Source organism: Bufo gargarizans, chromosome 3 (genome assembly GCF_014858855.1).
Source record: "Bufo gargarizans isolate SCDJY-AF-19 chromosome 3, ASM1485885v1, whole genome shotgun sequence".
Lineage (NCBI taxonomy): Eukaryota > Metazoa > Chordata > Amphibia > Anura > Bufonidae > Bufo > Bufo gargarizans.
Genome location: NC_058082.1, coordinates 261,069,098 through 261,096,732, shown reverse-complemented (window position 1 = coordinate 261,096,732; position 27,635 = coordinate 261,069,098). Strand labels below are relative to the sequence as shown.

Genomic DNA, 27,635 nt, shown 5'->3' with positions numbered 1-27,635 from the left:
TGAATGAGGATATTGTCCTTCCTTCTCTGTGTCCGACCCCGTCGCATCCCCGGGAGCGGGAGCTTCACCGTCTGGATGTTGTTCGGGCTCTCAGGATCTACCTGGATGTGACCAGACCCTTTCGGCGTACGGATTCTCTGTTTGTGGTTCCGGAGGGTCCGCGCAGGGGGCTGGCGGCGTCTAAGGTGGTTGTTGCCCGCTTTCTCAAGATGGCTATTGTTGAGGCTTACCGTGCTCGGGGCAGGGATCCGCCCTTTGGTGTTACCGCTCATTCTACCAGAGCGGTCGGGGCTTCCTGGGCTCAGCGTAATCGTGCCTCGGCTGAACAACTGTGCAAGGCGGCCACCTGGTCTTCTTTGCACACGTTCACCAAGTTTTACAGGGTGAACACTTATGCCTCGGCGGATGCTGCTTTGGGCCGCTTGGTCTTGCAGGCGGCGGTGCCTTAATGTTTACGGTGCCTGGTTCGCTTTTGATTGTGGTCCCTCCCTGTTTGTGGACTGCTTTTGAACGTCCCAAGAGTTCCTGTGTCCCCCAAGGAATTGGGCGAGAAAACGAGATTTTTGTATAACTTACCAGTAAAATCTCTTTCTCGCTCTTCCTTGGGGGACACAGCGCCCGCCCATTATTTTTTTGTTGGCCTTCGGGTGTTTTTTTCGGACTTGTTGGTATTGGTTTGGTTACTCCTTGCCTTTGTCTTGCACTACTTGGGCACATAACTGAAAGTCTCTCTCTCCAGGCTGAGGGTATAGCTGCTGGAGGAGGGGCTTAACAGTCTTTTACTTAGTGTCACGCCTCCTATGGAGATAAGCTATACCCAAGAGTTCCTGTGTCCCCCAAGGAAGAGCGAGAAAGAGATTTTACTGGTAAGTTATACAAAAATCTCGTTTTTCATCATTTTCCCTCCCTATTTTAAAGAGTTAAGTATGTTGGTTTCTTATATATCATAGGAGATTTACTTTCCCAAACAAATCAATGCCTTCTGATAAAAGTAGTTTACTTTTTTTAACAAGATTTTTGAAATTATTGCAAATAAGGCTACTTTCACACTTGCGTTCAGAGCGGATCCGTCTGAGACGGATCCGCTCATATAATGCAGACGGTGGCTCAATTCAGAACATATCCGTCTGCATTATATTGTTAAAAAAAATTCTAAGTGTGAAAGTAGCCTGAACGGATCTGTCCAGACTTTACATTGAAAGTCAATAGGGGACGGATCCGTTTGAAGATTGAGCCATACTGTGTCATGTTCAAACGGATCCGTCCCCATTGACTTACATTGTAAGTCTGGACGGATCCGCACTCCTCCGCACGGCCAGGCGGACACCCGAACGCTGCAAGCAGCGTTCAAGTGTCCGCCTGCTGAGCGGAGCAGAGGACAAACAAAGCCATACTGATGCATTCTGAGCGGATCCGCGTCCACTCAGAATGCATTAGTGCTGGACGGATGCGTTCGGGGCCGCTTGTGAGAGCCTTCAAACGGAGCTCACAAGCGGACACCCGAACGCTAGTGTGAAAGTAGCCTAAGTCACTGACCTGCCTTCAACACATCTTTATGTTTCATATTTCTTGGCTGGAATATATTGGCTCCCTTTTAAAAGTGTACAGATACTAATGGCTCTTAAAACTACAAAGAGAAGTCTATAGTATAATGCTAATTAATTTGTCAGCACTTGAACTTTAAACCTAAAAGTCATGGCAAGGTGTTAAAACAGTACATTTATATTCACAGTTGTAAACCGTTGCATTCCTCCAAGCCAGGCTTTGATTACATGACTGCAGCAGTGACGTGCCTGTATAACACATGTGACAGCTGCCTCCACACACTGGCCTCAAGTCTTGTAGCGTATACCGCTGAAGCCAGTGATTGGCTGCAGTAGTGTCATGCAGTATACAGGACTTCATTGCTGCATCAGAGAATAAGACCTCATGAGAGAAGAGAGGAACAAAGTTATGACACTAAAGTGGAGAGGCAGATGAGCATCACTTTTATTAATTTTTATGACTTTTCCTTGCCTTTACCCCCTTTTTTTTATTTTATTTTTTATATTAATATAAACACCGACAACACTCTTTTATTGAAAAAGCGGTTGACGTTGAATAGTTTTGTGAAGGCAACCTCTTTCCATATATTATTGATTATGATATCACTAATAGGGCTTGCGTTCTGGCAGACCCAGCTTGTTGCTGTTCCATAATCGGCCATTTACTTGAATTGCATGGTTGTAAATGCTTGTCTGCTGCCTTCCTTGGCAATAAAAGCTGATCACCATGGGTGTCTGTAGCCAGTTCCCGGGTGGTAAATATTGACTTATAAAAAAAAAAAAGTAGGAATATAATTTCTTTGTCTGTGCTGATACAGTGTAGAATTGCTAATCAGTATTTTTTTTAATCCCTTACAGTTCTCAATAGTGGCAGCCTTGGTTTAAGTGAAGATTTTGCCCAGGTGTATGCTCTGGCAGATGGCATTAGAATATGGATGGTAAGAGTTTACATTTTTTTTTCCTACAGATATATGCGGTCATTTATTAAGACCCTGCACTGGCTCTTGATGCGCCCAAGTTATGTAGAGGCGCATTCACCACCAGACCTGACACCTGGGACCCTCGCCGATCAGCTGTTTGAGAAGGCACCGACTCTCCTATGAGCACCGTGGCCTTCTCCCTGCTTTTCCTAGGCCAATGATGAACCGTTCCTCGAGCACATGGCACAGTAGCAGCTCAGCTCCATTTAAGTCAATGGAACTAAGTGCATTACCAAGCACAGCTTCTATACAATGTATGGCGCTGTGTTTGGTAAGCTGCGAGAAGGCCACGGTTCTCAAAGAAGCGCCGGTGCCTTCTCAAGCAGCTGATCGGTGGAGGTCCCAGAGAAAAAGCAGCTTGGAAAACCCTTTTAGGAACTTTAGTCATGTTTTATTTCACATGTGGATACTTTATTTTATAACCCATACAGCTAGAAATGAAACAGAAATCTTTGCATGTTGGTGGAAGTGAAAAACTTCTTTTTGAAGGAGCAGAAATGAACCCAGACACCTTAGGTAAGCATCATATATCCAACCTGCGTGTACGACACTAAGGCCTAGATGCAGCATGTGTCTCATTGCAAACTTACATGTACCCTACAAAATAATCAAGGCACAATATAGTACAAACAAATAGTCTTTATTTTGTCACATAATAATGCCATAGGTGCCCATTAAAAAAGGCATACAGACAATAATGCACCTCTGCGCCCCAACTCATGTTTCGCTGATGCTATTTCTGGTGACTCTTCTCTACAATTAGTCTGCTGATTGTAGCGTTCCCCTTCATTTTATACCAGCCAAAGCTCCATACTTTTAGTTGTGAGTTTGCAGGCCCTGTAGCTCAGTCCCTTTTGAAGTCTAAAGGACCGTTCTGCAGTAGCAGACGCAGCCACTTATCAAAGTACCAAACTTTGTCTGCTGCATTGGTTAGGCCCCTTGCAGACGAGCGTTCCTCCCGCGGCAAGTCCGCAACGCAGCTTCCAGCCTGACCTCCCAGCGCTGCCGGGGGTCACATAGCATTATATTTATTTATGATGCTATGTAACCCTTACAGTTCTGGAATGTATTGTATAACACTGCCATAATGCTGCCAGTGTTATCCAATACATTCCAGAACTGTAAGGGTTACGTAGAATCATAAATAAATATAATGCTATGTGAATCCTGTCCCTGGGATGTCAGGCCGGGTGGCGCGATGCGGACTCGCTGTGGGAGGAACGATAGTTTGCAAGGGACCTTAGAGTGCCGCAGCTACTTAAAAGGATTGGCCATTATCTACTACTATCTGCACATGTGCTGTGAACAGCACATACATGCAGCTAGTGATAGGCATTATTAAACAATCTGCGCTGATGTCCAATGGCTTATATGCATAATTCTGCAGATCCCGAAAATGGCTGCGGATTGAAGGCTCCATCCACCAGTGGCCTCCTTTCACTGGGGATGGACAGGTAAACTAGTGCATGTGCAATCCATTCCTGGTGCAAGTGAATGGAGGCTGGATGGGACCCTCCATCAGCGGAGAATTTCGAAGCGCTGCCAGGAAGCAGGTGAGCAGACGTGCAAATAAATTAGGCTTAATAAACCCATCGGACATTGCCACAGATGGTTTAACAGAAAGAAAGAAAAAAGTGCTCGGTCTCTTAATTACGCATGAAATGGTGACAAAAGATGGATTGAAAGTTTGTCACTTGCAGGTGTTTCAGAAACCGCAGTTCTTAAGCATATAACTTCATCACTCAATCAGCACTCGTGGTGCCCAATTTAAAACTTTCTATTTTGGATGTGTCACACTATAATTCCCATATGAGGAAAACAGAATGCCACCCAAAATAACGAAGTCCCGCAGCAAAGAATTAAAAGCACAGCTTTTGTACTTGCACGAGCCCACAACAAAATTGCATATCAACATAAAACAACTCCCAGGAAAGTCTATAAACTTACAATCTCTGCATAACTAGTTAGATGCAATCATAAAAGAAACCGCAGCACTCTAGTTTCTTTTATGAGTGCATCTGAAGTTGGGGAAGTTCAAGACTGGCTTCCGACACAGCGGGCACCACCACAGTAAGGAACTGTATACATACGTTTTTTTTGCTGTGCTGCTACAATTTTTCCTTTTTTTGCATAAATAGTTAGATAATTATATTTTTAAAGAAACAAAGTAAACATTATCCCCATTCTTACTGAAATTGATGGCCTATCCTAATTTATAGTCCCACAAAACCTATTTAACCCATAGGAGTATTGTGGATATCAGGTCTTTAAAGATGGCGCCTCCTCAGGGGCTGAGTAGCAGCCACAGCCAGTAGGTGCCTGCTGTTTTACAGAGATACACTGCCACTTTTAACCCCTCTCATGCAATGTCAGTTGTTACTACTGAATCTGAGGTTTTCTTCACTGGGAGCGGGATGCTCCTAGTGATCAAATGGCCTTCTCACGACAAATTGTGGTAGTCATTCAGCTGCTATGGCATCCTGGGGCCTGCTGAAGACTCCCAGGTCTGCCATAGTTAGGTTATAATGGAACTGTCTATGTCATTGACTTGTTTACAACTTTTCTGATTTAATATGCTTACCATCATTTGATATACTTTATGGTTTTCTCTTACAGCGAAACAGTGCATCGAAAAGTGTCTTTTACTCTTAAGTTTTATACCTAAATCACGGCCACCATTAGAAAGCTGTATTTCTGCAGATGAAGATCTGCTACTAAATATTCAGAGAAAGGGGTCCATTGTGGAGGCAGATTTTCAAGCTTCAAGTGCCTCGCCAATTAATGCCTCTCCAGAAGCTGCTTATCCTGGTCTGCCTGGGAAGTTTCAAGTGCCTGAGCAGGACTCCAAGAAAAAGCCAGAATCGGAATGTTTCAAATACGAGACCCCTGTAGGTACTCAGATGAAAACGGAAAAATCAGAAGAAGCTGCCTCTCCTCCCCCTACTCCTACTCGGAAGGCCCCATTTAGTCGGGCAAAGCTACGGCTGCTTTCATTTCGTTCCATGGAAGAACCAAAGGTTTTGCCATCTGTGAAGGAAAAGTATCCCATTTTGAAAACCATCTTAGATTTTGTAAAGGATCCAACAATTTCCCATGAAAGGTAAAGACTGAAAATGTTCCTTGACGTCTGTTATTTTTAGCCCTTAAGGCTTTTAGCACAAGGTATTATGAAAAATGCCAGCGTAAAATGATCAAAGCAGATCACTCATCCATTTAAATATGTTCTAATTATCCTTTTGTGAGGAAAGAATTTTTAATATGGGAGCGCCTACAATATTCATAAGTGAAGTTAATGTAGGTGTTTGAAGCTGTGGAGATTGAAATCATTTAAAAGTTGGGCAAAACAAAGCTTTCCCATTAAATGTCTTCATCTTACTTTGTACATCTTATGTTTGTAAAAGTTCAATTTTTTTCTGCTTCCTTCCACAAGTGTTCTGCAGGTCCTCTCCCTCAGAAAAGCCCAGGCTGGAAGCATTCTCAAGGTGCTTAAAATAATTCAGGAATGTCTACATACTCTGGGGCAGCCTCATTTCTTTCAGCCCTCCTGTGTAGTCTTTCTACTGGAGCTGCTTGCTTGCCAGAGTGACTTCACTAAGTAAGTACAGTACTCTGTAATGTGATGCCCTTCACTAGTGCCTTCAAACCTGGAATACGTTGTCATCTTAGCCATTGATGGCATATTACTAATGTCAGATAGGTCAGGGTCCCATCTCTGGATCCACACCTATCATTAGAACAAGACCCCCGGGAGTGAGTCTAGAGCAGCCACACATGCATGGCCGCTCTCCATTCACTTATATGGGACTGACGAAAATAGTCAATAATTAGGAATAGTGCGATGGCAAAGTTTGCACTCACTCTGCTATTTTCAGGACTCCCATAGAAATGAAGGGAGAGCATGTGTGCATATACACGGTGCGCCCTCCTTTACTTTGGGGGCCCATTCTGGGGATGGCTTTGGGTCACACTAAAACCTTCAGCTATCTCGCTTTGATGCGATTTCGTCGTGATATGTTATTTTAAGTCTGACATGATACAACCCCTTTAGGCTTTCCATATATGTGAGAATAAGGTCATCCTAAACTGCCCAGTTCTGGCAATTTTGGATGACAGTTTTTCAAATGACAAACGCAAGCTTTGGTCTGCCAGAAATGTGATTGGCCAAGTCTGAAAATGTCTTCTGTTGTCAGCCAAAACTACGTGTGTGTGTGTGTGTGTATTGATCTTACGAATTCAGATGATCAATTGCCATTGTGCTCAAAGATCAAGGAGTATGTATGTTTTTTAGTTTTTTGCTAAAGCTGACTCCCTGGTTGGCCAGTTTAGTGTAGCGTTTTGCTAGTGGGATCATCTCATGTGTATGGATTAGGCAGCCCCCTGCCAATTGTATAATGGTTTATACGTAGTGGTGAATTGTCCAGGTAAAGATACCCTACTGTTAATAAGTAAGCACTGAGCAATGGTACCAGAAATGGTACAAAAATAACATATTTTTTCCCCCCCCTTGAAGCTATTTTGGTCGCCTGGAAGGCTGTGGAGCTGAGCTGCATAGAGAAGTGCGGGAGTCCTACTACAGGCTTGTTGCGCTTTTAGTCAACGCTGTAAAGAGTTTTAACAACCTTGATGACAGGTATGTGTGATATAATATTTAATTTGTTAGTATATACCCAAAAGAGCTTACAGATGTTGTACGGTGTACATTGATCAGTCACATGGCACGGTAAAGGGGTGGGATATATTAGGCATCAAGTGAACAATCAGTTCTTGAAGTAGATCTGTTGGAAACAGGACAAATGAGGAAGCATAAGGCATGTGAGCAACTTTGGTAAGTGCCAAATTGTGATGACTAGACTGGGTCAGAGCATCTCCAAAACTGCAGATCTTTTGGTGCGTTCCCAGTGTCCACTGATTAGTAACTTCTAGAGGTGGCCTAAGAAATAACAACTGGTGAACAGACGCCTGGGTCATGATGTCCAAAGTTCATTGATACATGTGGGGAATAAAGGCTATCTCACCTGGTCTGATCCCACAGAAGAGCTACTGTAGCACAAATTGCAGAAAACGTTATTGCTTGGTATGATAAAAAGGTGTCAGAACTAACAGTACATCACAGCATGCTATGTATGTGCGGACTGGTCAGAGAGCCCACGCTGATCCCTGTCCACAGCTGAAGTGCACGTCCAATCCTTGGGAGGCCCCACCTTACTAATTAGTCTACTTAACACTCGTGTTTTGGCTTTCCGTTTGTGAGATCCGTTCAGGGCTCTCACAAGCGGTCCAAAAAGGATCAGTTTTGCCCTAATGCATTCTGAATGGAAAAGCATCCACTCAGAATGCATCAGTTTGGCTCCGTTCCGTCTCCGTTCCGCTTTGGAGGAGGACACCGAAATGCTGCCTGCAGCGTTTTGCTGTCCGCTTGATGAAACTGAGCCAAATGGATCCATTCTGGCACACAATGTAAGTCAGTTGGGACGGATCCGTTTTCACTGACACAATCTGGCACAATAGAAAACAGATCAGTCCCCCATTGACTTTCAATGGTGTTCAAGACGGATCCGTCTTGGCTATGTTACAGATAATACAAACGGATCTGTTCTGAACGGATGCAGACGGTTGTATTATCTGAACGGATCTGTACAAAACGCGAGCGTGAAAGTAGCCTTACTTGACTTAAAGGATCTACTGCTAATGTCTTGGTGCCAAAAACTACAGGATACCTTCAGAGGTCTTGTGAACTCTGTGCACCAATGGATCCGAGCTGTTATGGTGGGGGGACCTGCGCTATATTAGGCAGGTAGTTTTAACGTTATGACTGATCAGTGTATAATAAAATGGCTGAACTTTCTTTCTCCTGATCCTTCTGTTCTCATTGGCTCTTGTCAGAAGAATAAGAAAATAAAGCAGTTTGAGAATGTTTTATGGAAAATTAACTTTTGTAACTGTCCATATATTGAGACAGACATGGACTATAAGCAAAAGCAACATTTTGACAGATTTTTATGAACTGTACAATTTTTTTTTTTTTTCATGATCTGTAAGACTTGGTTGTTAAAATAGCTGCAGATTTGAAAAGGAGAAATTAGAGTGAAAGTAAATGTGGCTCTATGTAGAATAGGTAGCATTTATTAAAAGCATATGTGATTTTATTTTTTACCGTGACCTCTATAATTACTTGCAATTATTGCTTTAAAATTGTGCCTGCATACTTTTGCAAATGAAGGGAATTAAGATATCGTTCTAGTTTGTATCTGACATTTCAGTTTGAAATGGGTAAACTGTGGCAACAGAGTGTCAGTGGCTTTCACAGCAATAATATACATGCAAATTTGATATTAATAATGGTTACGTAAAAACACACCTTTTTTTAAATTGTTTGCTCAGGTCACTTCTTCCAGCAGTATCATGTGTGCAGACTACACTCCTGCACATGTTATACATGAGTTGGGAGCCGCAAGATTTGTCATTCTTTCAAAGTATCGATCTTCCAGAACTACTTCTATCAATGACTCAGGAGAACATAAGTACCCATGATAGTGTTGTGAGGTGAGACAAATCCTGTTTTGGTTCTAGTTTCTAGGATCTAGATCCAGACAGTTAAATTTTAGAATTATTGCAATGTGGAAATATAAATGGGCTATGATTTTGTTAAAGGGAATGTCCTAAGTCCTGTGGTTAGTTGATAGGTGTCTAATCAGTGGGAGTCCAACTGCTGAAGCCACCACTGATCATAAGAACAGGGACCTTTGCTCCCCATTTGAGTAGAGCGAAAGACATATACATACAGGTCCACCTCTCTGTTCAACTCTATGGGAGCGTACAAGAACTTCGCTATCCCAGGCAACGCCAAAGACCTGAATGAGCAAGAGCGTACATGTGTAACTGCTGCTCCACTCCAGTGGGGGCGAACAGGCCCTTGTTGTGATCGTCAGGACACTTGGACCTGCATGGATCAGACACTTATCCCATATCTGTCCTGTATTTTTTCTGAAAGATATCTATCCGGGTAAGCTGTGTTTCCATAGTATATTATGAACGCAGCGATGACAGAGAATTCTGTGCTTCCATTTCTCTGCAATGCAAGATGATCGGACTACTCTTCCCACACTTCAAACCCTACTGAGCCAATGAATTTACTGATTCCACAAAAATTGCTGGTGACAATGATTTGTCAGATTTATACTGTCCTTAACATTCAGTTTATCTTCCCACACTGCTTAAAAACAGTTCCCTAACCACAATGAAGGGACGCTTGCTAACACCTTGGATCACAATCGCAGTACAGCCTCCCATGCCAAGTATGATTTATTTGGCTTTCTGCCATGTCACTATAAAGTGTATTGTGTAGCAATGAGGTGTCCTTTTCTGGTTTTGTCTTTATTTCAGCAGTCAGGGGAAATCTAATCAATATATTTTATTCCTTTTTGTATTACGAAATGTCCATTTCCTCACTTCAGTCAATGGGAGGAGGAAGATGAGAGAGCAGATTACAGACAGAACCTTTTGTGGTTGAAGGAATGCAAGGATGGACTGTTTGAAAGCTGGTTTGAAAAGATAAGCCAGGCCGATTCAGATATAAAGAGAAAGGTAAACTAATTTGGACTCTTCCCTATACTGTAATATACAGTAGGTACAGTGTATATTGTTTTTCATTAGATCATAAACCATATATGACCAGATATTCTCCTATGTCTTTCAAACTGTTTTAGTAATTTATTGTGCATCATAGTTGTCTTAAAGGGAATGTGTCATCAGAAAATGACCTATTGTTTAAATCACGTTTTTATGTTTAACTTATTTTAAAATAATTTTTGGTGATGTTTTTTAATTTTCCATGTCACGGTCTGTCTATATTTAAACAAAATCCATATATCCTTCAGTTTTCACACTAACCACTAAGCCTAATAGGCGCCACTTCTCTATCTGTATAGATCCCTTTACTGCAATTATCTCCTTATCTGTCATTCTAATCCTGCCTGTAATGATATCACCTACATATAGCTGAGACGGGATCCACCATTCACAATAGGCGATTGTCAAAGCTTATCTATTCTTCCCTTGTACAGTGACCTCTGCACAGGTCACAAATGATGCCTAGTAAACTCTCCCATAGAAGTCAATGAGGTCTCCTCCTGACCATTGTGTCTATGGATCATGGGGCTGCCATAACGCAATTTTCTCAATGCTTTCTAAATGCTGTGAAGAAATGCTCAGGCAAGAAGGCCGCCCCCATAATCATGTTCAGGAAATAAAATAAAATAAATCTTCAATCAGAAAAGGAGGGAGATGTGTTACTTTCTGGTTTTAACTGGCACATAACATTTTTGGTGACACATTTCCTTTAAAGAAGATTGATCATTTATTGATCTAGATCCAGACAGTTAAATTTTAGAATTATTGCAATGTGGAAATATAGTCCTGTGGTTAGTTCATAGGTGTCTAATCAGTGGGAGTCCAACTGCTTAAGCCACCACTGATCATAAGAACGCCCATGTTAAATGAAATGTTTCATTAGGAAATTACCTGTGTATTTGAATCAAGTTTTTATGTTAAAAATATTTTTAATAATGTTATTTATACTGTCTATATTTAAAAATGCTGTATAAAATCCTGCTATGCGGAGACTTGCTGTTCTGTACAAAAAAAATGAATAAAAAGTGATCACAAAGTCTTATGTACCCCTAAATGGTACCATTAGAAGACAAATCACCCCAGCAAAAAAGCCCTCACAGCTCTGTAGACCAAAATATGAACAAGTTATGGCGATGGAAAGAAAAAAAAGTTTTTCAAAGGTTATTTTTTAAAAGTAATGACATAGTAAAAACTATATAAATTTGGTATCACCGTAATCAAAGTGACCTGCAGAATTAGGTCGTCGTGTCATTTTTAGTGCACCATGAGCATCACAAAAACAAAACCCCAAAAACTTTGGCAGAATTGACCATTTTTCTCCAAATAATTTTTTTTCTGTTTTCCAATATAAGCTATTGTAAAATAAACAGCGCCATTTAAAAAATACAACTCTTCTCGCAAAAAACGAGCACTTATGCGACTATGTGAGCAGAAATACGAAAAAAGAGATTATACATGTTAGAAGGTGAGGAAGGAAAAACCTAAAATAAAAAATGTCCTGAAAGGTTTGAAGAGCACCTGTCAGCAGGATCACCCCTATTTCACCAAGCACCCTTGCTGGCGGTATTGATCCATCTGAAAAAAAATGATACCTGTCATTCTGGGGGAAAAAAGATTTTGATTATTTATGCTAATGAGGGCTTCAGTGCACTGAGGGGGTGTGGCCAGCACTGGAAGGTTCCAGTTCACAGAGGGGCTAGGCCCTGCTCCTCGGTGCACTGAGGCCCTTATTTATATAAAGAATAAAAGCATTTTTTTCTCAGCAATGTCTCAACTTACTTTTGCGAGAGAGGTATCATTTAAATCAGCAGGATTTGCCCTACCAGCAGTATGCCTGGTTTAATAGAGTTGATCCTGCTGACAGTTGCTCTTTAAAATGAACATGAAGATAGACACATTGCTAAAGTAGTAGTCCAGGTTACGTTGTGTACTGCTTAGAAATTATATTTCATAATGATGAATTATGCAATTTATTAAATTGAAGTTTCCTTTTAAAATAAACGTTAGAAAAACAATCACTAGTTTTAAATTCTACAAGATTTTCTAAATTGTACTTGAGAAATATCATTGTTCAATGTCTTTTAACCTGAGCTCGCCTTCTTTGTTTATAGATGCACATGTTCATCGCGAGATACTGTGACCTGTTGAATGTGGAAATTTCCTGTGATGGCTGTGACAAAATTGCCCCGTGGCACCGCTACCGGTGTTTGCAATGTAATGACATGGATTTATGCAAAGCTTGCTTCCTCGGTAAGATTTCAACATTGATGTTTCCTTGTGGTTTTTGATTCATTTTGGATTCATTTAGCTGCTGTGATGTCTTTCTTAGATGTGTTTACTATTGAAATTCCTAATAACTCCTCATTTATAATAGGTGGTGTAAAGCCGGAAGGACATGAGGTTTACCATGAAATGGTTAACATGGAGTATGCATGTGATCATTGCCAAGGACTTATTATTGGTCATAGAATCAACTGCAATGTATGCGATGACTTTGATCTGTGCTACGGATGTTATGCTGCCATGAGATACTCAGAAGGGTACGGCTAATATGTCAATTACGTATTATATAAGTGAAAGTTATCCTGGTCTACTGAGAAGTTATGCAGCTTTCCATTATGCTCTTACACTTTTCATGATCTCCGTTTGCTTCTTTGAATGGAAGGTTTCTGGTTTACATTCAGAGGCTGAAAACCATAGAGACCTAGTCCTGCTCACATAAGCCCCCACGGCTCAGCTCCACTAGGACTTAGGTAATGACAGGTTTACAGCTTCTGAATGTGGAAAAGGGTGTTTCTGTTCACTAATGGAGTACAAGAAAGCTTGGTGGGAAAAGTGAGAAATTAAATAAGGTTTTAAAAATGTAAGTGTCACAGGGTTAAAGGGGTTGTCCGGCCACCATCAGCCAATCGCTGGCCACAGCGTGACCTGCGGCAGCAGTTACATGTCCAATAGATACAAGCGGGTGACCTGGAAAGTGGTGTAGCAAGTGATCGGTGAGTTGATTATTACTATAATATTTTTTTTTTTTTGGTACATTAAAAAAACGCTTGGACAACCCCTTTAATTCCTGTTACAGGAAAGAAACGATATTCTGTGTTTGTGAAGATTTTGAAGAAATATTGTGGGTTATTTATCAAAGACCTGAGCTTTACGCCAGTCTTTAACATCCCCTACCAGAGGATGAGCTTAATTTAGTTTTATCCTCCACCAGTCTGTGCCTACTTCAGTTGTGACTTATGGCAAGAAACTGGCCTAAATATTAGTGACTTTGCTGGGACTGATGGCCCCACCACTCCCCAGTGTCGAGGACGGCATAAAACTGTGTGTGCCTCTAAATTTAGGCACATCAGAATGTAAACATTTTTAGACTGGGCCCCCTTTTTTTTTTTTTTTTTTTTTTTTTTTTTTTTACTCCAAAAACTGGCATAGGGAGTCCTAATAAATGACCCCCATTGACCATAACTCTGTTCCTTTGTTTCCATCTTCAGCCATTTGCCTAGCCACAGTGTTACTATCTATCCAACAGTCACTAATAAGATCAGTGACCGCCAGCGGCTCATCCAGCCTTACATACACAACTACTCGTGGTTACTCTTTACTGCACTAGCCCTCTACTCGTCAGACCTGGCCAGTGAAGAGGAAAAGGACGGTGTCAGACTCGATTCCGCTGTCATTTCCAGTGCCCAGACTTTGCAGGCTAACTGCACGGATCTGGTTGCAAATTGTCTTCTGAAAGCGCAGAAAGGAAAGGGTGAGATTTTGAAGTCTTTAATTTAAGGAGTAACTCGTTGTTCCTCATATCATATGTCAAATATTTCCTTTATCTCTCTTGTTTGATTGTCGCAACTTGCTACAAACTGATACATTTTAAAGTTCATCTCTTATCTGCTGATCCCAGAAAGTTTCACAGTTGTCAGATATTGGAGGGTAGGCTGCAGTGGTTTCTCTCTGCAGTTGACATGGAATTGGTGACCTAGGAATCAGGTTTACAGGTTGACATTGCTCAGGTGTCAGATTGCCCACATTCAGAACTTAAAGTGAATGTCCACCATTAAATAGATCTCACTATTCACATTCTAGTGGATTCACATCCAGTAGGTATTCAGTGGGGTGCAGGGCTGTGTGTAGGCCACCCAAATTCCTCCACACTAAACTCTATGAACTTTGTCGTTATGGACCTCGCGTCATGAAAAAGTCCCCAAACTGGTCAACGTTAAAAGCATACAGTTGTATAAAATGTGACTGTATACTGTAGAAATAACAGATTTAGTGGTGGATATACAGGACCTAACCTTAAAAAAATAGCCCCAGACCATCACTCCTGCACCAAGTTTTACAGTAGGCATTTTGCATTTCAGTAGTTGGGGCTCTCCAGGTATCCACCATCACCCTGCCAGATGGTGAAACATGAGTCGTCACTCTAGAGATGTCTGCATTTCTCTAGTGTGCCTTATACCAATGCATGGCATTGTACATGGTGATCTAAAGGGTGTATTAGACCCCCCCGATGCTGCTAGCGATTGTTGGTAGAGAAGCACCCCCTTCGGGAATCGGCAGATATCTAGCAGAGGACACTGCTGCTATTACATGCACATGGTGAAGAGCGTTCTGGACTGCCAGATGATTGCTAACGAGCATTCATCAGAACGCTTGTTAGCAATTATCGGGCAGAAAATCTGGCAGTCTAATATACCCTTTAGGCTACATTCACACGTCAGTATTTTTCTATATCCCGAATTTCGGTCCGTTTTTTGCGGATCTGTTGTTCCTGAAAATGTTTCCGTATGTCATTTTTCGGATCCGCAAAAAACGGAAACATGTATAAATTTCACAAAGCAAATAAAGTTGTTTGGATTTCTTTGAATTTTTTTTTTTTTAAAGTGAATAAGTGATTTCTGTGGGCAGGATTTAATTTCCAGGAACGGATTCCGCATAAAACGGATGACATACGTAATGACATACGAATGTCATCCGTTTTTTGCGGAACCATTGACTTTGTATTGTACCAGGATCCGATTTTTGCGGAAAAGAATAGGACAAGTTTTATATTTAATCGGACATGCGGAACGGAACAACGGAAACGGACAGCACACATTGTGTTGTCAGATTTTTTTCCAGGACCCATTGAAAATGAATGGGTCCAGATCTGGTCCTGATCGGTTCCGCAAAAAACTGAACAGATCAGGAAAGAAACAACGGACGTGTGAATGGACCCTTAGGCTTGAGCAGTTGCTTGACTATATGAATAGATTTTTTCAAGGTCCTGATGCACAATTCCTGTGCTGATGTCACTTTCAGATAAAGCTTGGACCTGTATAGTAATATGACAAAGAACATGTGATTTCTAAGTACCACACACTTGAGCACTCAGTTTACAAGGTCTACTGCTTTGTGGCTGAATGGTTGTATCTCCTAGATGCTTCCACATCACAATAATAGCACTTACAGTTGACCAGGGTAGATCTGAAAGTTCAGAATCTGAGTAGTGGCAAAGGTGCCATCTTAAGACAGTGCCAAAGTCGTTGAGCTCTTCAATACCACCCTTAAACTCAGTATAGACGTCCACGTATTTTTAAGTATATAGTGTATTTTTACAGTGGTCGGACCTATGCTTTTCTGATACATGAGTTCAAGACCCCTGCATAGACCTAGTGTTAAATCAAAATTATGGCCAACTGCTGCCACCACTGGAGGGGGGTTCCTTAAGAAGATTAGTTTTTTAAGTTGAACTCAGTAGTGAGAATTTGGGGAACCTGTCATCAACGTTATGCTGACCTTACTGAGGGCAGCATAAACTAGTGACAGAAATGCTGATGTCAGCGGTGTGTCACTCATGAGCTAATAGTAAGTGGTTGCTGAGAACCAGCATCATAATCATTGCAGCCCAGGCCTTGAAAAGAGTCCAATCTACCTGAGAAGAGTCCTGGTTATTATAATCTCCTGCTCTCACCCATCTGCTGATGACTGGCAGTTCTCTCCTAGAGAGAAAGAGAGAAAACTAGGTAGAAGACTGTCAGCCATCAGCAGGTGGGCAGGAGAGCAGGAATTCATGAGTAACCAGGACTCTTCTCAGGTGGCTGGGACTCTTTTCCAGGCCCAGTCTGCAATGATTGTGATGTTGGTTCTCGGCAAACACTTACTTTTATCTTATAAATGACAGACCGCTGAGATCATCTCACCTGTCTCTACTTTATACTGCCGTTAGTATGGGCAGCATAAAGTTGGGGACAGGTTCCCTTTAAATATTTGCACATGCCCTGCTTTGTGTAAAATGTGTGACATTTTGCCATTTAGACTGCGCTTATGTTTCTAAAAAGTAGGAGGGGCCTAACCAGCCAGCCTGATTTTACCAATATATGAAGAGAAAACGGGCGCAAATAACTGATGAAATCTACTTCTTGGGCACAGACCTCCTGAGTTGTGACAAAATTAGGCATGTGTCTACACAGTAAGGTCCTGAGATCCCCTAGTGGTGGCTGCAGGCAACCAGAATGGATTATTTTGCATCTGTCTATGCAGGATATTTTTGTTTTGTATGAGAAGAAATGGAACACTGTTTGCTGTAAAAACTGTTCTAAAGTTATTAATCAGAGCAGAATTTTGGACCAAAAGTTAAAATGAATAACTGAAGTTTCACAGCTCATTCACACGGCAGTTGCCCCTCCTTTCCGTATTGCGGCCCTGACCCATTCACTTGAATGGGTCTGCAAATCCGGAGATGAGTGGCAGAATGGAAGCACGGAACGGAACCCTGCGGAGAGCTTCCATGGGTTCCATTCCGTGCCTCCGCACTGCAGAAAGATTGAACTTGCTCTATCTTTTTGCAGAACGGACGGATCGCGGACCCCATTCAAGTGAACGGGGTCGCGTTCCACATGCGGCAGCCCCACGGCCGGTGCCCGTGAATTGCGGACCACAATTTGCGGTCCACAGCACGCCACGGAGGGGCAACGGTTGTGTGAACAAGCCCTTAGGTTGAGCTGTGCTTCAGTGTTCTTAATTTTATCTTCAAAATTGTGTATGATTTTAATTTTTTTTATTAGTTTTTCTAAAGACATTGGGGCACATTTATTAAGACCAGTGCCATTACTGGCGGTGGATCCACTGAAGTTATGAAGAGACGCAGGCCTCTCCATAACTTGATGACCTTTTTCTGCCCCTAGAAAATCGTAAATGAGATTCCCACAATTTTAGACCTGTTGTGAGCAGGGAAAAGTCGCAGATAGCGTTACTAACCGCTGCACCGTCATCTGCACCTGAAATGCACCTAATTTAGGTGTATTTCAGCTTCACAAATAACCCCCATTGTTTTCTGTTTCTATAGGTGTCAGAGTATTATCATTACTCTCCATGTGGACCAGTAATGGACATGAACCGCCTTCTATTGAGTCTTCCAGTGATGAGGTTACTGACAGCAATGGTGTTAGTCTGTTAAATAAGACTGCCGAGGCTCCAAATATAACAGTAAAACCTACTGAGTCAGAAAAGGTAGAGTCAGAAAAGGTATTTCTGTTAATATACCCTAGTTATTTCTACAGTGATACAATTGTTATTGATAGGAATGGTAATTGTTCACTTTTGTGTTTTCTTTCTCTAGAGCAAAGGGGATATAGACACACCTATACCTATCCTCAACAAGGCACAATGTCAAGATGGACACCAAGCAAAGGATGTGTCCTCGAAAGAGTCCAGTTATGATGAAGATGATGCCGAACACCCTAACGAGCAATGTCTTTGTAAGATACTTTATGCCCTTGTTTTGAGGCATTTTTCTTCCTATCTGCATCTGTTCTGATAATGGTATTTGTAAAATTAATTCATAGAAATGTTTATATATATTTTTTTATTTTCTGTGCAGTTGCTGGAGACTCCAAGAAGGTTGTAATCCCAAGCCCTGACCAAGTCTTTGCTGAATGCTCTCAGGAACGTATTTTAGGACTGATAGCTGCCATGCTGCCTCCTTTAAAATCTGTAAGACCTTTTTTTTTATTCAAGATTTATGTAAGATTAAAAAAAGGGGGGTTGTTTTTTTTCTCAGAAAACTCTTGTCCCTGTGGTAGTGCCTGGTAGTGCAGCTGTTTTATTCACTAGAATGTGTTCCGAGAAGAAACCTAGTAAAAAAAAAAAAGAGTATGTTCACAGTGGAAATGCTGAGGATTTTCCATCTGGTTTTGTGGGTGGAAAATCCACAGTGGAACACATTTGCTGATCTTATCTAAATCCCGCTAAAAACAAATTCCATGCAGAAACTGACCTGCACAACTGGTTGCACAAATTTCAAATCTGCAGTGTGTCAATTCGGTATAGGTAGCAAAATAATTTGTAGATATCGGAGTAGGAGAAAAAAAACTGACATTTTTGTATCAGGCCATAAAATATATTATTATTTTTTTTAAATATCTTTATTAATTTTCTTTGAACAAGAACAATATACAAATATATAAGACAGAAGGAGCATAGCACATATAAATGTATTTTACATTTCTTGGTACCTGCCCCCAATTACGTGCATACTGCGGGGGTTCTAACATAAAGCAATAACCTAATGGGTCAATCAACATATAAAAATACAAGACACCCCGAAGTAGTACTAGTCTCCCACCTCCCATATCAAACAATCCTATCCCCCCCCCCCCCCCCCCCCTTCCCCTCTATGCCTGGCCACGGGTGCCGCAGAGGCGGCGGGCGACTCCCACCCTCATTCCAGGTTTCTCATAGACCAATAAGAGACAAATCATTTTTAACCCACTTCCAATGCACACGAGTTACTCCGATTGTAGATATTATTTACGTATTCCCTGTTTTTTTTTGTTTTTTTTTAATTAATTATGGGTCATCAGTTCCACTCAGACTGTACATCCTTCAACTATGTCCGATATTTCTCCCCTTTACATTTCATGAACTCGAAGGCCATAAAATCATTGACGCCTTATTCCCCAAAACAGAACACAAGGGTCTGTCTACACAAAACCAGGGTTGCAGAACAACTTCATTCAGAAAATATGTTACCCATCATAAACACTATCCTAGCATTTGAGATGTCCTCAGCGCCCCTAAGCCTGGTGAAACCATTCAAAAGGTCAGGTAGAAGATGCCATGAATAGCAGTAGGGGGTTATGTATCAAAAACCATACCGATGAAGATTGACCAAAGAAATACTGGTCCTAATTTAGAACTTGGCCGTGTGCTGCTCAGGATTAAAATTAGGCCATCCATCGGCATCACCTATGTGAACGTCACCTCAATTGGGTGGAAGAGGTGGTAAATAAAGAACACACCACCTTCTGTCTCTAACCCCTCCATGTTTGATATGCAAACGTGTGAGACATTATGACGGCATGGTCGTAAAGGCCATTAGCATAAACACCAGCCTCAGTCCTGACATCAGAGGTGAGTGCTAGGGAGGGTAGTGGTAAGGAGTGGGTAAATGTGGGTTACCTAAGGTATCTTGTCCACTTAGTATAGGGTCACAGCTAAGAGAAACGTTGTGGGTAAAGTTAAACTTCATTGTTTTATTGGATATGCACTAAAATAAGGGAAGAAGTGTGAATCCCTAAATACACATATACACATAGAAATGTGCTTGGTCACTAAATGATTTTTAGGATGCAACCAAAACCCACCAGTATCTGTAACATTGCGTCTCTGGTGAGAACACAGTGGCTGTACTAGTTAGTGACCAACCACATGTACATTCAAATCGCTGTGTAAATGATTGTACCCTAAAGCTGATATAATTCCTGTAGGAAATGCTGTAGCGCAGTATATTCACAGGCTAATATCACGCTATGTAGCGGTACCATATCAGTATACAGATAGACTATGTCGAGCTGGGGGGAAGGGATCTGACAGCATTCCGTGGGTAATTTTCACTGACTCCCCCAGTAACATATTGCTAGTCCCTATATATCCCCTGTATTCAAGCAGTCAATGGTCCAGACTGACCTAATGAACGGCTGTCTGCCATTTATAAATCACATAAGGATGCGCAGAGTCTGTACTCTAAACCCTATTTTAAGCTTGACATTTCGCCACACAAATGCTCATCAGTGGCTAGGTTAAGCACAAGACGGACAGTACACAGACAATGTAAGTGCCGTACGCCTCGGCTGATGAGGCGACGGCATCGGCGCTGTGGTGGCCACTTAGTATGACGAGTGGTGGCAGCTAATATTCTTTAGATGTGGATGTCAATTAGCTAAAGGGGGGCTTCACACCTTTCAATGCAGAATCCACAACTGAACCATTTGGATTTTTCTGCAGAATTTGCATCATAATTTACAGTGTATTTTTCTGGAACATTTAGATGTGCCATCAAGCAGGAAGCTTTCTTACAAAATTTCACTATGATCTCTATGTGAACTGTTCTTACTACAGTTTTACATTTTGTATTCCAGGACACAGGCGGCTCCTTAGCGAATCTTCAGCAAGTGTTGCCACTGATGTTTCAAGTTGTTATATCCAACGCTGGCCATTTAAACGAATCCTACCATTTAACCTTGGGCCTTCTGGCACAGTTAATTCTTCGGCTAAACCCTTGCGAGGTGGATAGCGCAGTGAAGAAGGTTCTGTCTCTGAAGCACAGTGAGCAGGCTGCAGCTGATGGGAGTTCTGTTCCAGCTGGGTGGATAACCACTCAACTGCTTTTCAGCCTAGGAGCTATGTGTCTGGACAGGTTTGTTTCTTACATTTTCTGATAAGCATTTGCATGATATCGTTTAGTGTGAAATAAAAACAACAAAATATTTGTGAGCAGCACTACAAGCATGCTGTCGCCTCTCTTGTAACTCCTTGCTTTCCCAATGTAATACCAATTCTACAGCATCTTTTCATGTAACTCTGTTATGCCTACAGAGGTTTATGAATGGATTGCGAGACGCCTGAAATAAAGGTCCAGTTGGGGGTGTCTCTGCACAGTCTGCATGGCTGCCACTGATTGGATAGTGTCAGACTGTGCATGGACACCTCTCCCCCCTTCCCCCAACTGGTAACCCCCAATTGGATCTTTATTGTAGGCTGCTAGAAATTCACTCATAAACTTCTAGAAGGAGTAGTGGAGGAATGGCACAACATAGAGTTATATGAAAAGATGCTCCAGAATTATTTCAGGGGCAAAGCGAGTGGTTACTAAAACACATTTCAGCATAGTTTACGGGTTCTTTTTTAAGCAAACTGGACTTGTGTAGTTAGTGGAAACGTTTGATGTCTAGGGGAGTTTTACTTGTTGGGCTAATAGCTTACTCGTGTATAGTCTGCCTTAATATTAGGGATCGACCGATTATCGGTTTGGCCGATATTGAGGATTTTGACGGTTATCAGTATCGGCATTTATTTTGCCGGTATACCGATAACGTACTGGGAACACAGATCGCGCTGCTGTCAGCGCTCTCCGTGTTCCCTCAGCAGCAGCACAGGGGAGAAGGAGCAGTGTCTCCCTCCCCCTGTGCTGCTGCTGCAGCCAATGGGAGGACAGGGGACAAGAGAAGGGGAGGGGCTGTGGCCACTGCGCCACCAATGAAGAGAAATCTCTCATTCATTCAAATTGAACAGGAGGCGGGAGCTGCAGGATCACATAACCGGCTCCCGACCTCTATGAGCTGTAGCTGCGATCCTCGGTTAACCCCTCAGGTGCCGCAGATCGCAGCTACTGCTCATAGAGGTCGGGAGCCGGCTATGTTATTCTGCAGCCAGCTCCCGCCTCCTGTATATGAATAAATGAGAGACTTAACTTCATTGGTGGCGCAGTGCGCCCCTCAGTATATTACTCATTGGTGGCACAGTGCGCCCCCCCCCCCAAGCCCCCCAGTATATTAATCATTGGTGGCGCAGTGCGCCCCCCAGTATATTAATCATTGGTGGCGCAGTGCGCCCCCCACCCCCACATTAAAAACATTGGTGGCGCAGTGCGCCCCCCCACCCAAGCCCCCCCCCCCTGTATTAATCATTGGTGGTGTAGCGGATCCCCTCTCCCCTGCTCCTCCGATCGGAGCCCCAGCAGTGTAAGCCTGGGGCTCCGATCGGTTACCATGGCAGCCAGGACACTATTGAAGCCCTGGCTGCCATGATAAGCTCCATGCTGCTGTGTGCACAAAGCACAGGGCAGCAGGGACAGTGAGAGCTCCTATTCACCCTGATAGAGATCTATCAGGGTGAATAGGACAAGGGTTCTAGTCCCTAAGGGGGCTAAAAGTTAGAAAAACAAAAAATAAGTTAAAAAAATAAGTATAAATGGAAAAAAAAGATTTACAAAAAAAAAAAATACACATTAACAATAAACATTAATTTTCAGCAGATTTGTGTAGGAATTTTTTTTTTTTTTTTCAAAAATGAAAATTCCCAGAATATTGGTATAAATTATCGGCTATCGGCCTGAAAGTTCACAAATTATCGGTATCGGCCCTAAAAAATCTATATCGGTCGATCCCTACTTAATATGCTAAATAGGGATAAGCGAATCAACTTCAGATGAAAAATCCAAAGTCGATTCACATAAAAGTTTGTTTAAATACTGTACGGAGCGTATTGGCTCAGATAAGCCAAAAGTATTACTTTGCGAAGTCTCGTGAGACTTCGCGTAATAACTTAATAAGGCTACTTTCACACCTGCGTTAGATGCGGATCAGTCTGGTATCGGCACAGACGGATCCACACCTATAATGCAAACGCTTGTATCCGTTCAGAACGGATCCGTTTGCATTATTCTTTTAAAAAAAAAGTCTAAGTCAAAACGGATCCGTCCTGACTTACATTGAAAGTCAATGGGTGTGGTCTTGTATTACATGGTCACCTAGTTGTTTAAATGGGTGCCATGTAATGACACTTCCCTGGAGGTGCCCGCTCAGAATGCATCAGTTTGGCTCCGTTCGCCTCCTTTCCGCTTTGGAGGCGGACAGCGTTTTGGTGTCCGTCTGACGAAACAGAGCCAAACGGATCCGTCCTGCTCCACAATGTAAGTCAATGGGGACAGATCCGCTTTCTATGACACAATCTGGCACAATAGAAAACTAATCCGTCCTCTATTGACTTTCAATGGTGTTCAAGACTGATCCGTTTTGGCTATGTTAAAGATAATACAAATGGATCTGTTCTAAACGGATGCATGCGGTTGTATTATCTGAACAGATGCGTTTGTGCAGATCCATGACGGATCCGCACCAAACGTGAGTGTGAAAGTAGCCTTAGAATATTAGTTGATCAAAGGGGGTCAGGGAAGCAGGAAGCGCAGAGTTGATTGCAGGAGATTGGCTTGCATCAATAATAATTCTTGTGTATGAAACACATTTTAAGTGTATTTTTGTATTTTTCTATAGCAAAGTTGGTCTTGATTGGGCTTGCACCATGTCTGATATCCTGAGAGAGTTACACAACTCTCCAAAATGGCACAAAGTGATGACGGCCTTCACAGATCACTGTATGGAACAACTGCCTCACCAGCTAAAAAACTCAAATATCTTTACATTATTAGTCTTGGTTGGGTTCCCAGAGGTAAGACATCACCAGAAGCATTTTGTATGCAAAACATACTTTAGATGCGTTGCTATTAACATCGATATTACCTTTCCACAGGATAAGTTATAAATGTATGATGGGTGGGGATCCCACCGCTGGAACCCCACCAGTCACAAGAATATAAATGTATGAATGTAGCATAACCACTGCACCATTTACTTCTATGGGACTGACTGAGATATCTTAGGGCTGTACTCTGCAGTCCATGGAAGTTAATGGAGCAGTTGCCACACATGCACATTACTGCTCCATTCACACAGGGGACCCGAGAATCCCCCTTTCTGGTGATCAGTGGAGGTCCCAATGGTTGGACCCCCAGAAATCATGCATTTTTCACCAATCCTTTGGATAGATGATAAATATTGTTTATGGGAAAACCTCTCTATCTTTTACAGTTAGGTGGGATTTTTGTATTTGTCCCTAACCAGTAACTTGTCCATATGTCAGTTATCACTTAAATTGATTACCGTTCTGTATAATTGTTGTGAAATCATTAATATCCTTGTAGATATAGTCAGCAACTGATATCTCCCAAAAGGCTAAGGTATTAAATCGATTGTGCACCTCCACAATCTTTTTCTTATTCAATGCATTAAAAAATATTCTTTGAACAGAGACACGTCGATCCACAAAGGAACTATATACACAGACCGTAAGGAAGTTTATTTTTTGGAGCATTAAAATGGTTGTAATGGTTATGTTACTTTGCTAAAGTAGAAGTGGACTTGTGGTCATAACAGTGCATGTCAGTACTTCAGGGCAGCGCTGACCCTATTATCTTCAGTGTTAGCCTCTTGGTTGCATTCACTCTGTGGCAGCAGCAACAAAATTATTATAAAATGTAAGTAGCCTAAAGGGGTTTTCCAGGACCTTGTGGGCCCAAAAAAAACCTTAAAGGGGTTCTGCAGTTTGTTTTAACTGATGATCTATCCTCTGGATAGATCATCAGCATCTGACCTGCGGGGGTCCGACACCCGGGACTCCCGCCGATCAGCTGTTTGAGAAGGCAGCGGTGCTCCAGCAGCGCTGCGGCCTTCTCGCTGATTACCGCTGGCCCAGTGACGTCACGACTAGAATCAACTGGCCTGGGCGGGGCTAAGCTCTGTTCACTTGAATGCCTTCTCAAACAGCTGATCGGCGAGGGTCGGACCCCCGCCGGTCAGATGCTGATGATCTATCCAGAGGATAGATAATCAGTTAAACTGCAGAACCCCTTTAATCACACATAACTTGCCTGTCGAAGAAAGTTTGTAATATATCAAATTGCGTGGATCGGCCACTCAGGAACTCTGTCACATGAAGAACCCCTTTTTAAACTTTTGCTTATGCCATGTTCTTTTTCAGGTTTCTGGCATGGTCTATGTACGGGATGTCACTTCCACAGGCCATGACAGTGGAGGTTCTGTGAACGTTTCCTCTCCCTTGCGCATTCGCCAGTGAGGTGGATTCAGGAGTTTGCACATGCTCTAGTGAGAGGTTCTGACCCCGGTCACAGTACTTCCCCGTCCTGGGCTGTGAAGTGACATTACATTACATCTATAGTCGGAAAGGACGTGTCAGTGGAAGCAGTATTTTCAGAGGAGACACACCACTTGACTGGATTCACTACAGTAAAAGGACAGCACTCTGTGAATTTGAAGCAGTTATGTTATTTTATTATTCATTTTCTTTCGCCACCAGTTTGCATTAGTTATATATGTGTTGCTGCAACGTTTCGGGTGTTCAGTGCCCTTTGTCAAGTTAATGTATCTTCCTGGATGGCATTGTGAGATTTGCATACTGTTGGATGAAAATTACACACTTACAAACTTACGTTACTTACAAACTTAATTGCATTAAATTCATCAAGTGCTGTCCTTCTACTGTATGAAGTTTTTAATTTCTGACCTTACGTCAGAAAAGCATGGGTACCCTGTTCATTCATTAAATAACTAAATTTAATAGGAAGTTTAAGAATTTACATATACACAGACATATACAGTTCTATGCAATAGATCCACGCAGAGGCCAGAGTGTGAGTTAATACCTAAGGTAAAGGTATATAGAGCGGGAGGCCGGGGAAGAGTATCCCTAGCATTGATTCCCTGAACTGGTCCTCTGCCCAGGGACGTCTCCTGGTGGTGGGGGCGCCCTGTCCACGTGCCTAATCTCCAGCTCCTGACTGTCCCTGGTGAGGTGAGTGGTGGAGTGAGAAGATATGCGTGGTATCTAAATGGAAAACTAGCACAGATAGCCTATCTGTGCTAGTTTTCCATTTAGATACCACGCATATCTTCTCACTCCACCACTCACCTCACCAGGGACAGTCAGGAGCTGGAGATTAGGCACGTGGACAGGGCGCCCCCACCACCAGGAGACGTCCCTGGGCAGAGGACCAGTTCAGGGAATCAATGCTAGGGATACTCTTCCCCGGCCTCCCGCTCTATATACCTTTACCTTAGGTATTAACTCACACTCTCTGGCCTCTGCGTGGATCTATTGCATAGAATTGTATATGTCTGTGTATATGTAAATTCTTAAACTTCCTATTAAATTTAGTTATTTAATGAATGAACAGGGTACCCATGCTGGACTGATTGTTTTTACACGCTGATACCCCGTCTTAGTATAAGCTTGCTATTTGTATTGCTGGACTTCCACCTTACGTCAGAAAAGGTGAATTGGAGCAAGCACCAATCTCCTGCCATTGAACTTCTATTTGACGGATACTGACGGATGTGACTGGATTTCTAAACGGCTGTTCCATTCAACTTCAAGGTGGGAAGTATATCACAAACTTTCTTCTACAGGGGACTCGTGCAATTAAGGTGGGTTTCTGAGGTTCCGAAAACCCCTTTTAACCCCTTCACGTCTGCAATCTGTATATATACGTGATAGCTGCACATACCCCGTGCAGCTACCACGTATATAAACGTTCTGGCAGCTCTTTAATCCAAGCGCTGCAAAGCGCTTGGATTAAAGCTTCTGCCCCTGCCCTGTATGCTGTCACGGACAGCATACAGTGCAGTAATGCCGGCAAGGGACCAATCAGAGTGGCCCCTTGCCGGCAATCGATCCGATTGGTTAGTCTGTGCAGACTAACCAATCGGATCGCGGCAGTGTTAAATGCCGGTTTCAGGCTCTGATCTGCGCTCTGCAGATCAGAGTCTGAAAGCAGATAGTGTACCTCATGCTCCCCGATTTGTGCCCCTCCAAGCACTTAGTGCAGATCTGTGCCCCCTCATCTGTGCCCCGCTGATCTGTGCCCATGCACTTATGCGGTCCGCCGCCTCCCCGCCCCCTGCATTAATTTTCAAGCCGCTCTCCTGCCCGCCTCCCTCGATATTATGGGCAGCCTCCCGGAACCCCCCTCTTTCCTGCGCTGCCCCCCCCCCCGATCCCCCTGCTGTGTGCGATGGCGGCGGCTCAATTACTGAGCCGCCGCCATCAGCAGAGAGTGTCAGCTCTATGCTGACACTCTCCTGTAACCCCTATAGATGCCGCGGTTGCGGCATCCATGGGGTTAACAGAGGGAGGGAGCTCCCTCTCTCCACCATCGGGGCTGCAGCGCTGTGATTGCAGCACCCGATGGTTGCCATGGCAACCGGACGCTTTGCAAAAGCGTCTGGTTGCCATGGCAAAGGCGTCCAGTGCTGCCACCTACAGGCAATCTGGAAGTACTATACTTTGCAATGCAAGAGCATTGCAAAGTATAGTACAACTATCAGCCCCACTGGATCTTCAAGATCCAAGAGGGAACTGATAAAAAAAAAAGTGAAAATAATAAAAGTAAAAATAAATAAATAAATAAAAATGTAAATTAGAAAAAAGAAATTGCCTTTTCCTATAAAAAAATGAAAAAATAAAATAAAATACACATATTAGGTGTCGCCGCGTCCGTAACGACCATCTCTATAAATATATCACATGATAGACCCCGTCCGATAAACACCATAAAATTAAAATTAAAAAAACTCTGCCAAAAAAGCTA

The 27,635-nt window shown here is 42.6% G+C and overlaps 1 protein-coding gene across 2 annotated transcripts in view; it reads left to right on the top strand.

Moving 5' to 3' along the window:
* The window catches only part of ZZEF1 (zinc finger ZZ-type and EF-hand domain containing 1), a 140,934-nt gene that overhangs the window by 80,584 nt on the left and 32,715 nt on the right, over positions 1 to 27,635 (top strand). Inside the window, exons 27-41 of one of the 2 annotated variants that reach the window (XM_044285185.1) lie at positions 2,403 to 2,482; positions 2,956 to 3,040; positions 5,141 to 5,624; positions 5,955 to 6,119; positions 7,035 to 7,154; positions 8,906 to 9,067; positions 9,979 to 10,108; positions 12,265 to 12,403; positions 12,528 to 12,693; positions 13,645 to 13,907; positions 17,481 to 17,644; positions 17,754 to 17,892; positions 18,015 to 18,127; positions 20,554 to 20,831; positions 23,467 to 23,641. In XM_044285185.1, coding sequence (XP_044141120.1) covers positions 2,403 to 2,482; positions 2,956 to 3,040; positions 5,141 to 5,624; positions 5,955 to 6,119; positions 7,035 to 7,154; positions 8,906 to 9,067; positions 9,979 to 10,108; positions 12,265 to 12,403; positions 12,528 to 12,693; positions 13,645 to 13,907; positions 17,481 to 17,644; positions 17,754 to 17,892; positions 18,015 to 18,127; positions 20,554 to 20,831; positions 23,467 to 23,641 — 2,663 coding nt within the window. Of the gene's footprint in view, positions 1 to 2,402; positions 2,483 to 2,955; positions 3,041 to 5,140; positions 5,625 to 5,954; positions 6,120 to 7,034; positions 7,155 to 8,905; positions 9,068 to 9,978; positions 10,109 to 12,264; positions 12,404 to 12,527; positions 12,694 to 13,644; positions 13,908 to 17,480; positions 17,660 to 17,753; positions 17,893 to 18,014; positions 18,128 to 20,553; positions 20,832 to 23,466; positions 23,642 to 27,635 lie in introns of both variants that reach the window. The other variant, XM_044285184.1, reaches the window with a different exon arrangement.